General features: G+C 38.5%; 1 protein-coding gene across 1 annotated transcript; it reads right to left on the reverse strand.

Annotated features, from left to right (window-relative positions):
• Positions 1-1,880: 1,880 nt before the first annotated feature.
• Positions 1,881-5,029, reverse strand: zgc:163057 (Hemoglobin subunit alpha-D-like). The gene is made up of 3 exons (XM_042508219.1): positions 4,666-5,029; positions 3,370-3,574; positions 1,881-2,142 (listed from the first exon to the last, which is right to left on the reverse strand). Exons 1-3 carry the CDS (start codon positions 4,755-4,757, stop codon positions 2,014-2,016), a joined length of 426 nt encoding a protein of 141 aa, XP_042364153.1. The 5' UTR covers positions 4,758-5,029; the 3' UTR covers positions 1,881-2,013.
• Positions 5,030-11,756: the final 6,727 nt, after the last annotated feature.

Below are 11,756 nucleotides of genomic sequence, written 5' to 3' on the forward strand. Positions count from 1 at the left end.
GTCTGATGAGTCTCGATTTTCGACATTCAAATAGTCCGAATTTGAAGGATCCGTCTTGCCTTGAATCGACGGTTCAGGCTGCTCCTGAGGTATTTTCTTGGAACACCAACTGGTAAATGCTAGCTGGGAAGACCATCCTGATGACACGAGCTGAATATTCTGTTTCTCTTTCTGTATCAGTCTGGACTCATTCAGTGGTGCTGCTTTCACAGAGTGGACACCACCACGAGCAGAAACCTCTGCCATGCCGTCTCTGCTGTGAACGTGTCCCCAGTTTGGCGGCAAGAACAATAGCCAGCCAATCAGCGAGCAGATGCACAACAGGAAAAACAGTCATTAAACTGTGTCTGACTGTGAGAAACTACCTAGAAGTTGTTGGGGTCGACGTGCGGCTTCTCAGGGCGCTGGATGCTTAGCTCAAACAGCACATTTCCTCAGAAGTTTATGGAGAGTTTTGGATTAATTATTACTTACAGATCGACGTCAGATTTTCTTTTGATTAGTGTGAAAAAATTTGTGCTTGTGAAAGAAAGATATTACTAGTTGGCATGAAATGAATCATCATTCACACAACTTTAAATCAGGCCAAACTGCACATTCAACTTTTTCCTTTGTCTTTTAATAAAACCGTTGTGGGGCGGCCTCTAGCTCAGTGAGCAGAGCGTGCGCCCCATGTAGGCTGAGCAGTGGCCTGGGTTTGATTCTGGCTTGTGGCCCTGTGCTGTGTGTCATTCCTGTTCTCTCTCCCCCTTTCCTGTCACTCTCTGACTGCACTACAATAAAGGCATGAAAAGCCAAAAAAACCCCAAAACCCTTGCTTTGTGAAAGTGTTTTGAAAAGCGAATCTCAGTCTTGCGGTCTTGTTTTCTTGGGAGACAGTTGAACTCAGCACGCACTTCCACTGTCTCAGACGTCACTTTAAACTTTGTTCCAAAACTGATAAGAACCTCAATACAAACACACACACGTATGCACACACGCCTCAGAGTCACATCAGGAAACCTCAGACGAACTGATTATGTGAGAATAACACGCGGACATTGTCTGCTATGATAAATGTTAATAATTGTCATTTAACCGTCCTGTTAATGCAAATGTTTCTTGGTAAATTCACAGAATGACCTTTACAGTTTCTACCTGTCACACACAGTATAGTCGCCATCAAGAAGACATCACTATGTAACAGCATGATGAATACGAATCCAGCGGGTGGCAAAATTTGTGTCATTTATGAAAAGAAAATAAGTTCTTCTCAAACTAAAGTTCACATATTCACAGCTGATAAATCTGAAAATGCTGCTGTCGTGTTAACTTTTTATGATTTTTTTAATGAACTCAATCCAAGGGGTCCACCTCTAGCCCACACACAAAAGGCACACTTGTCTGCTGCAGAGCCGTGTACAAGCTCTGGTCTCCTGGCAATGGGAAAGCAGTCTATTTTTAGCAGGTTTACCAGCTTATTAAAAATGCGCATGCACTCGTTAATTTGGGATATTAGTTAGTTTGTGTTGTTGTGACTTTGGTGAATCTGAACTAACCCTTTTTAACACCAAAGTCACACAATAACACAAACTAACTAACTGGTTGAGGCAGTGGCTTCTATGTTCAGCGATGATAAATCACTGTTTTCTTATTCTGATGGTTGAGTCCTGCAGATACAAAATTGAGAGGAAACTACAGTGTAGATATTCAACACTCCTTCACCTTTACTTTTATTGAAGGGCTTCATGTTTGCTCGTTTTGAGACATGATGCTTTTGGACCTGAGCAGCGACAGCTTACACACATACACTCAACCAGCTGACTGCACTCAGTGTAATAACTTGCTTTGAGATATTTGGCTGTACTTAATTAATGAGATAAAACATGTAAAATCACAGGTTATACAGCACAAAAGAAAGGTGTTGATTGCACATTTTTATTACTACAAAACATTACAACAACTAAACATATATAAATATTTCATACCACATATCATCATAAATGGTTCATATACTTCCTATGAGGCTGAGTCTCATCTGAACTTCAGGGAGAGAACAGCTGCGAAAGCCGACAGGTACTTGTCCATTGCTGCGTGTAAAACCGGTGTGAAGTCATCGCCCATGTGACAGGCCAGCGTGACGAGCATACAGTGTGAGAAGAGCTGCAGAGAAGGAACAGGCTCAGTTACAAAAGTACCTCAAATTGCAGCACTTGCAGTAGATGTACTTAGTTACATTCCACCACTGGTGATTATTATAGAGCCAGAACAGCAACAGGATGTTCTGGCTTTGAAATTCAAATCAGATTCTCAATCCCAAAACTCCCCGCCACTGCTTAATATCCATAGATTATCAGCTAAATGACTGCAGTTTGCTTCCAAAAGAATCTGAATCTCTCACATTTACTTTATAACTGATGATGTAAATTCTGCATTTGTAACCCAGTGCTTTTGACATTAAATGTCCCGATTTGTAAATATGTCCCCATATTTAAAAATCATGTTTAAAATATAAATAGACTCCATATATTGCATGTGTGTAAAATATAAATAGACTCCATATATGGTATATGTGTGTGTTTTGAAGTTTTGATGTACTTGCTCTGCAGTATATATGAACACAGTGAGCTAAACCAGCTGCTGGAAGAAATATGGCAGACAGTTCGTTTTGCAGCTGTAAACAGGAGCTCCTGCTGATGTCACTTTGATCTGATATGGACGTCAGATGATGTCACTGTCTGACACTGAAAACTCAGCAACGTGCTGTGCTTAGAAACTTAACAACAGTTTAGAATGCAGTGGTGGAGCAAATATGTACATTTACTCAAGTACAGATTTGAGGTACTTGTACTTTACTTGAGAACATTCTTCTTATGACATATCATATTTATATTCCACTACAATTCAGGTGGATGTCTTCTTCTTTTTACACATTTTTTAACAATTTGATTTTTGCACGTACAAAACAAACAAAAAAACAACAAAAAAATCCAACGTATTAGGGCAGCAACTACTTTTGTAATGTCATTTTTTATTCAAAAAGCCAAAAAATATATATATTTCATAAAAATTTTGAGATTTGGTGCGCTGTGAAGACGCTACTTTGGTCACTTTGGATAATTGTGACTGCATTTATCACTATTTTCTGGCTTTTTACAAAACAAACTATTGATTAATGAAGAAAATAGTCAACCGATTAACCCATAATGAAAATGATAAATAGTTACTGCAGTTGCAGTCCTATTCAAAATATTCAAAAACAACTACAATTTCAAAGTTTTCAAAGCTTTTACATTAATGCAAATGTAAAAATAATTTTCTCTTTTTTTTTTTTTTCTTTTCTGCCATTCGTCTGTATCGAGTAAACTTCTGACGCTCTAGTAAAGGCACCTTAAAGTTGGTTGGGACAATCCGGAGTGTGTAGGCGTGCAGCGTTTGCAGAGGCTCTAGGGTAACAGCCAGCTGGCTGATGTCTTTGGCTCCCTCTGCGATGGCCTGAACGATTTTCTCACCGTGAGAGAGCAAGTGAGGGGAGCGGGGGCTGATGTCCAGGTGGGAGAAGTACGTCTTGGTACCTGGGAAGGTGGTAAACATCCTGCGGAGGGAGGGAGAAGTTTGTCAGTATGCTGTTGCACTTAAAGTTTGCATTCATGTCTGTGAAAATGTGGATGCTTTACACACAGAAGACCTTTACAGAGTCACCAAATCAGTATCTGCCCAAACTGCCCAAACATCTTCCCTTCTGCTCCTGAGGTGTGACTCTGAGGAACAGCCAGAAATCAGGACGATGTCACAGTGAAGTTGACCTTTGACCTTTTGGGTATTAAATGTCACCACCTCATCATTTTATCCTGTTTTTATCCTGTCCACACATTTGTGTGAATTTTTGTCATAATAAGTGTATGAATTGTTGAGATGTGACCAAAAACATGTTTAATGAGGTCATAGTGGCCTTGACCTTTGACCACCAAATTCCAATCAGTTTATTTTTGAGTCCAGCTGGATGTTTGTGCTAAATTTGAAGAAATTCCCAAAAGGCCTTCCTGTGATAATGCGTTCATTAGAATGGGACAGATCGTCATCATCATCCTCCTCATCATCATCATCTTCATCATCATCACTGTGAACTCACAGCCTACTCATTAGAGCATTTCACTACATTACATCTGTAAATCTGCACTTTAATCGGGAGTACCTGTAGAAGATTGTGTAGCCTTGTGAATTTACCTGAGAACTGTGTAAAAAAAAACATTTTTTTAAAAAAATTGACGTGCAGTGCAGTGGTTATTCCACAACCACTGCACTGTAAAAACCAAGCTCTTTATATCTGGGTCCATCCTTAATAATCCTTTTTTTTTAAGTTCTGATGAAGAGCTAATATGAAGATCCCAACATTTATAAACACACAGCTGACTTCTGTCTTAACTACCAATGTCATATCTTGTTTATGTAATGTATATTCCATTTATTTCAAGCAGTTCCAGCAACACTTGTAGTTTAAAGAACACCTTCATAATAATAATAAAGTTATTCTTTAAACTACAAGTGTTGCTGCAGCTCTTTGCCCTCATAAAGACATTTTCTTCATTCTCCATGCACCTTGGATATTAGTGAGGTTGTGCCAGAAACCCAAACTCTGCATTCATTTCAAGCACACAGACACGTCACGCAAGAGTTTGAACCTACCTAAGAAGTGCTTCTGATCCAATATCTTCTGCCACAGGAGTCAGTTTGTCCCATACTTCTGTAATAAGTGCTTTCTCTTTCTTTGAGAGCATTGCAGCTTATTGCACTGAGAATTCACCGTGAAGATCCAGAGTGTGAGGTCAGATTCACAACAGGCGACACATGTGCGCGTTAATCAACCATTTTAACACCATATTAACCAAAACAAAGAGACGGATGGTGGTAAAAGCAATAATTCCCTCTGTGTGTTGAAAATGAGGTGTGATGGTAAAGTGTTGTCTCCCAGTAGCTCTGAGGCCTTATCGGGCTGCAGCCAGGGCAGGGTGGGGACTCCACATCACCGCGCTATCTGCTGTTTCATGTGCGTCATGCTGGATATTTCTACCATAACATGTAGGCTGACCTCAGGGAGCATCTGGGGTGAGGTGGTCTGATGCTGAGCCCCTTGCTTATGGGGATTTTTAACAGGCTAACCCTTCAAAACCTAATTTGACATCAGTTTTTGTGTGCTGTGTTCAGATGCCTCTCACAGGCTATTTAAAACATTAGCAAACTGTTTTAATTTCTTTCAGTAACATAGGAAAAAATGCAATGAGCAATTTGACAAGAAAGAAGAGGTGATGGAGAAACCGACCTGAAAATAAGTTTAAAAGGGAGGGGGTTATTAGAGAATTATCAAAAAGGTAGAGAAAAAGTTCAGAAAACTATATTTACAATCATTATAATAATATATTTAAAATTAGCCTATGTCACAGAAAAAAATATATATATTGTTAAATTGTCTGCACTTTTGGGGGGTCTTTTTTTTTTTTTTTTTACTTTTTGTGATTATTTTCAGGTAATTATTTTGGGTTATGTGTTGTTAAGATGCTCATTGCCTTAGGTTTCAAAGGGTCAGTCTGCTCCAGAGTACTATTGAATGCTCTTAAAAAGAAAACCATAAATACATTGTTGGCTATAATTGCTTAAAGCTCTAATTTTTGCACATTTCTTATTAAATCTTTCTTGTTTTGCACCATGAAAAAGAAGAAACATATTAAACGTGACTAGACGTGACTTTCTAGATAAACTCCCTCAGCTGCTGCTATCTGCAGCTCCATAAGCTGCTGGTCAGGGGATGGTGGGCGTGAGGCCGGCCTGCATTAGATATCATTCCTGGAGCTGCATCACCCAGAGAACTTCATCTACCTTGAGTTGGTTCATGAAACTGGAATATAGCTCAGAGGTTCTGCTTTTTTATGTTGATTCAAAAGTAATTCAGAATTTGAAACTGGGTGGGAGGGATCTCACTTTGGAGGCCGGAGGCACCATGGGATGAAGGCCTGGTGCACCTGACTTTGAATTAACTTTCACTTTTGCTGCTCTTTTAGTAACACATTTGAACCAACACCATGATGCAGAAAAGCTAGAGAGCAGGCAGGGTCAACAATGATGTTTTCAGTGTAAAAACTAATCAGGGTTTGACATCAGCTATGACCAGAAAAGGTTACTTTGTGGCAACCAAATACCCCCTGTGGCCCCTTAGTTTTTATCAAGTCTCTTTTGAGACTGAGACTGTGTCTCAACAAAGTATTCTCACAGAACTTATGATATGATCAAATGAAAGAATAAAGTTTGAAGACACAAGTTCAAAAGACTGGACTCATTTCACAGTTTAAACTCTTGAGATTTATTAGAATCAGATTCAGATTCAGACAACTTTATTTATCCCAAAGGGCAATTCAATTTTGCAGTCTACCAGACCATACATACATTTTAGCACACAACACTCAAGAAAAAAAGAAAAGAAAAGAAAGAAAAAAAACCTCAACAAACAACACAATAAACAGTACATGACCAGGGGGTGCTCATGGTACTTTGTCATCCTTCTGTGGCCCCTTTAGTAATGAAGCACACATTGACTTAAAGCCTTTTACAGCCTCAGTAAACAGTTGAGATAAATAAACACTTCAAGAGCATTAATATATATGAATATGACAAATAAATAAATAAATATGGTCCACCAAGGTGTATTACATATTACATAATAAGTTTACATTCAGAGAATGTATGAACAGGCCACCCGTATAAGAATTACAAGAAAAACCACTATGTGGTAAAGCACAAGAATAGGAACACAATAAATATAACACTCACTTTGTCATTCCAAGTGACTACTATTAAATTATATATCAAGTACAATGAAGAAGGCTAAGTCCCAGAAGGGGAATGTTCAAATGGGTTATAATCTGTCTTATATTTCTATCAGTCTGTGACGGTTTCTCAGTAAATCAGCTCTGGTTATGGATTTAACTTTGCTGCACATCAACATCATCAACGTCATCAACAACTCACGCTGCAGCAGAAAAACAAAGTCTGGTTGTGTTTTTATTTTTCATGAGAGTCGTCAATATGAAACAAGAGTAAAAGCTTGAGGTGAGAGAGGTCAATGAGCTTATCATGTATGAACCTTATATCACCACCTTACATGACCCCCCCAACCCCAAACATGTGACCAAGACATGCTGCAGTCTCTGCTGTTAGATCTCATAGCAGTAACAGTGCACCGACAGTTAATTATAATGATAATAACCTTCATACAAATGATGCACAGAGCTGCACAATAAAAATGCAACACAAAAGCTAAAAGACATCAAGATGAAAAGACAGTGGATGATATGTAAATTAAGATAAAAAGTAAAGAAACCATTAACAACAGTAAAAATGTTAATAAGAAGAAGACTTACACCCATTAAAAGCCTGACTAAATAGATAGATGTCCAGCTGTCATTTCAAAATGTTCCTGCATGTCTTAAAGCTTTTAAAGGGTTTCCAGTTGATGAAAGCTGCACTGCCTATTTTCTTGTTTGCATAATTGTGCATTTAAAAACCCAGCAGTAAAAACAAACATTAAGAGCTTTAGAAACAAGTAATAAAATTTAAAAATTCCTTAAAAAAAAGATATTGGGAGCTGATGGAGTGGAGCTAACATCAGGGTAATGTGCTCTTTCTTCTTTGTTTTGGTTAAAAATTCAGCAGAAAAGTTCTTGATAAACTACAATTTTTTAAAATGGATCTTTGGAGTCACTTTTGGCCACTTTTAAAATTGAATGGACTATTTAAAGGTATGTAGCACTGAGTACACACACAGCAAATGCAGGGTTTGGTGTGTAGGTCAGTTAAGTGATGTGGGATGACTCAGCAAAAATGTGGAAGTTTAACAAAAATGCACAGTCATGTTATTTATTTCAGTGTGATAGGCCGGTCGCACAGCTTATATTAAAGTAAGAGGAAAACATTGTTCATCTTAATTTAATCAATCATTTATATGATTTTATTCAGTGGTTGCAGTTCCTTTACTACAGTAAAAGTAATAATACCTCAGAGTAAAAATATTCTATTACAAGTAAAAATCCTATATTGAAAATGTTACTTCAGTAGAGTGAGTAAGTACAATTAGGAAAAAGTACTTAATGTATCCAAAGTAAAAGTAGCCAATGCAAAGAAAGAAATTATTTTTTAAAAAATTGTTGGGAAAAAACCCTCAAAGAAAATGAAAGAATAACAGAACTGTTATAATAAAAAACACCCAAAAAATCTCAAAATTATCATTTTTAAAAATTAAAAAAAAGAAAAGAAAAACACACAAAAATTCAAAATTAATTACAAAAACAAAAAAACACCACATTGAAAAATGAAAACGACCTCAAAATTATTTAAAACAATATCCCACCCTTCCCGCTGCCGGGCTTATCCCTCTCACTGATAATGACTTTTAATATGTGAAATGAGGTCACAGCTGACAGTCTACAACAAAACTGTTTAACTCTGAACACAGTCTGAGTTATTTTACAGTTTCCCCTGCATGGTGTTGACTTGCTTAGTCGGGGAGATGGATTATGGGTCATGACAGAGAGGGACAAAGCCCATTTTACTAGTAGCACTGCAGTCAGACTCTGGTGCCATCTGTTGACCAAAGCTTATTAGTGAATACAAAATGAATGAAGTTAAAATATTGCCATCATGTGGGGGTTTTCCAGACTACGTTCTCCATGCATTATCTTTAATCCCATGCTTTTATTAACGAACTGCAAAATGCACCAAAAAATGATTCTATGCCAGGTGAGGTATAAAGCACAATCTGGTGTATTTTCAGCTCTTTTCAGTGCATGTCACCTTGGTGTCCTGTAGATGGCGAGAGCAACACACAGAGGAATTCATCTCAAGCTGTCAAAAACTGAGAGCAGATATGTATGCAATCATGGGGCCTTTTATTCCCAACACCCCTTGGTGTCATTGAAGGCACCTCCTCATGAGAGATTCCACAAACTTTATTCATTTATTTGGGTTTTTAGTATCATTATTATTATTATCATTGTTGTTGCTGTTGTTGTAGTTGCTATATTTACTTATCGAGCTAATCTGGTATCTATCTTTATTTTTATTTGTTAGATTTCTTTTTGTTTTAAATTCATATTGTGTGATCTTACGCCTTTTAAAATGGGATGCACTGTAGGTGTTTTAATGTATGGACTTGTAATAATATGCACCTGTGGTTTTCTTTGTGTTATTGTCTGTGTTGACCTCTGTGTGGCAATAACATTTTAAAAAATGCTATAATTGGAATGCTGTCCTGATTTTGATTACATTTATATTAGCCATTTACTGTATAGGCCTATAATCTTGCTCACGCATGCACGTGTGTCAGTAAAAATCAGAGAACGGCCGTGTTCAGAGTCGTATTTCAGAATCCTTCAGGAGGCTGAGCCTCAGGGAGGTAATGTAGAGGGTGAGCAGCCGTTCCCGCTTCCACACTATGCTGTTCCCTTTCCTACTTACTACCCTGTTCTCCTTGCTGTTCCCTATCCTGTTCCTTAGCCTTATCCCTTTGCTCCATATGTTCATCTCTATGCTCCTCATCCCTATGCCCGTCCTGCTAATTTCTATGCTCCTCATGCTGTTTGCTATGCTCCTCACCCTGATGACTATGCTCCTTTTCCTCTTGCTCACCCTCCTGGTGTTCCTCGGCCTTTTGCTGATCCTTATGCTTTTCCTCATGCTGCTCTTGCTTTTCCTTACACTGACCCTGATGTTGACCCTTAAGGTGAGCCTCATGGTTTTGCTGAACTTTATGATCCTCCAGCTGCTCCTGCTGACCCTCATTCTAACCCTCATGGTGCTGCTGTTGAGTTCATGCTTCCCAGGTACAGGTATACAGAACCTGAAGAGGACTCGTCCTCTGACATCTCAGAGTTCGGCGTCACAGCAGAAGAAGGTCTTTCAGAGGAGCCTGGAGATGCAGTGGTTCAAGACCTTCTGGCATTGGCTCCTCCACAAAGAGAGATGGAGAAGAGAGCGAGGTGGAGGAGGAAGCTGACACGAAGAGGCGGAGGTGGGCTGAAGAGAGTGACTCAGATTGAGTCTACAATGAATCCTGCTGAAACATCAGCGCCATCACTCATCTGCCCTTCATCACTTTCACATCACTGCAGGACCACTGATTCAGGTGGCAGCCTTTGCGTCTGGCGATGTTGATAAGTGCTTCTCTGACACAGAAAAGTTGTGCTTCAGCAGAAGGGGACATGGTGTTGAAAAAATAGACAAATATAGCAAAAAAGTAGCAAGGATTGAGGAACTTCAAGCTGCTGCATCTACATGTGCTGCCGTCGTCACAACTGATGTGAGTTTCCCCAGAAAGTTCCACTGTTATCATGTGGTAAATTTAAGTGTCATTTCATTTTAAAAAGTCTGAAAAACCTAAAAATGTAAAATGTTAAAACCCTGTTAAATGCTAAGCAGCAAAGTGTTTGATTTATTGAAATTAGTTGCAGAATTATTGGTGTGGTCCTTTTAATGTTGTGCTAAATCCTCTGTACATAGAATAAAAATCAAAGACAGCAAGCTGAAAAGAGGTAATTAATTCCACTTTTTTTCTCCCCTGTAGAGTCTAAACCTTTTAAGTCTCCTCCTGTCTTTCCTGCTTCGGCTGATTTTCCTTAAAGCTTGTTTCATGCAGCTCCGCATTGTAATCAGTTTTTACAAAAGAAAGGCAGTTCTCTGTAAGTCCTGCACGTAACGTGACTCTCACTCAATGTGAGGCACAACAGTAGAGTGCTGCAGTAAACAGGCTGCATGGAGGCAGATATGCGTTTTAATACCAACATGCTGAAAGAATACCTTACTCAAAAAAAAAAAAAATAACACTGAAACAAAACAGTAAAACTAACCTTAAAACTTAAAAATGTTTCCTCCTTTCTTTGTTGGCAACTCAGATGTATGAAAACTCAGTTCCTTCCAATAAATTCCCATTTGTCAGAAAGTTTGCCAGCCCCGCTTCCTGTCCTCCAGCAGGACAAGGTTGGCTTTTTTTTTTTTTTTCCTCTGGGTAATTTGCAACTAAACAGGCAGCAGGAGGAAACATGCTTTTTCTACAAAATACACATGCACTTCACACACTTACACTAATGATGAAAAATGTAAAAAAAAGTTTGAAATGTAAAAGTTATTTTAACTTTATATACTTTATTCTTTATTCTAACCATGACTAAGGTAGAGAGAGTGGCTGAAGCTTATGTTCCATATATGTAAAGGATAATGACTTTCAAGGTGTGTGTGTGTATATACATACTATATATATATAAATATATATATATATAGATATATAAATGTATATATATATCCCAGCCTGACAGACACTTTTTGGCAGATTGTTGTTGACCATTCCCATGCGAACGTTAACCTCCTCATTCTATCCCTGACCACAGCTCTGCCTCTGTGTTCCTGACTGTACTTAAAAAATAATGTGTGTTTTTCACAAAGTTGACATGGTCGTGAGTCAGTTGCAGTCCATTCAGTATGCACCTGCTACCCACTTTTGGACCGCAACCCACTAGTTGGGAACCACTGTTCTAGAGGACACCAGTTATCATGCAGTAAAACTTTACAGAGGTCCAAACAGATGCTCCATCCAGTCACGCTTTCCTTCACTCAGACATTATGGGACCAAAGATGTTAACAGTGTACCTCCTTTCATTTACATTATGCACATTTCTACATAATGTTCATCCAAAACAGCATGGATTTCAGTGATTGGTGTCTGCAGAGAACAGAAC

Source organism: Plectropomus leopardus, chromosome 19 (assembly GCF_008729295.1).
Source record: "Plectropomus leopardus isolate mb chromosome 19, YSFRI_Pleo_2.0, whole genome shotgun sequence".
Lineage (NCBI taxonomy): Eukaryota > Metazoa > Chordata > Actinopteri > Perciformes > Serranidae > Plectropomus > Plectropomus leopardus.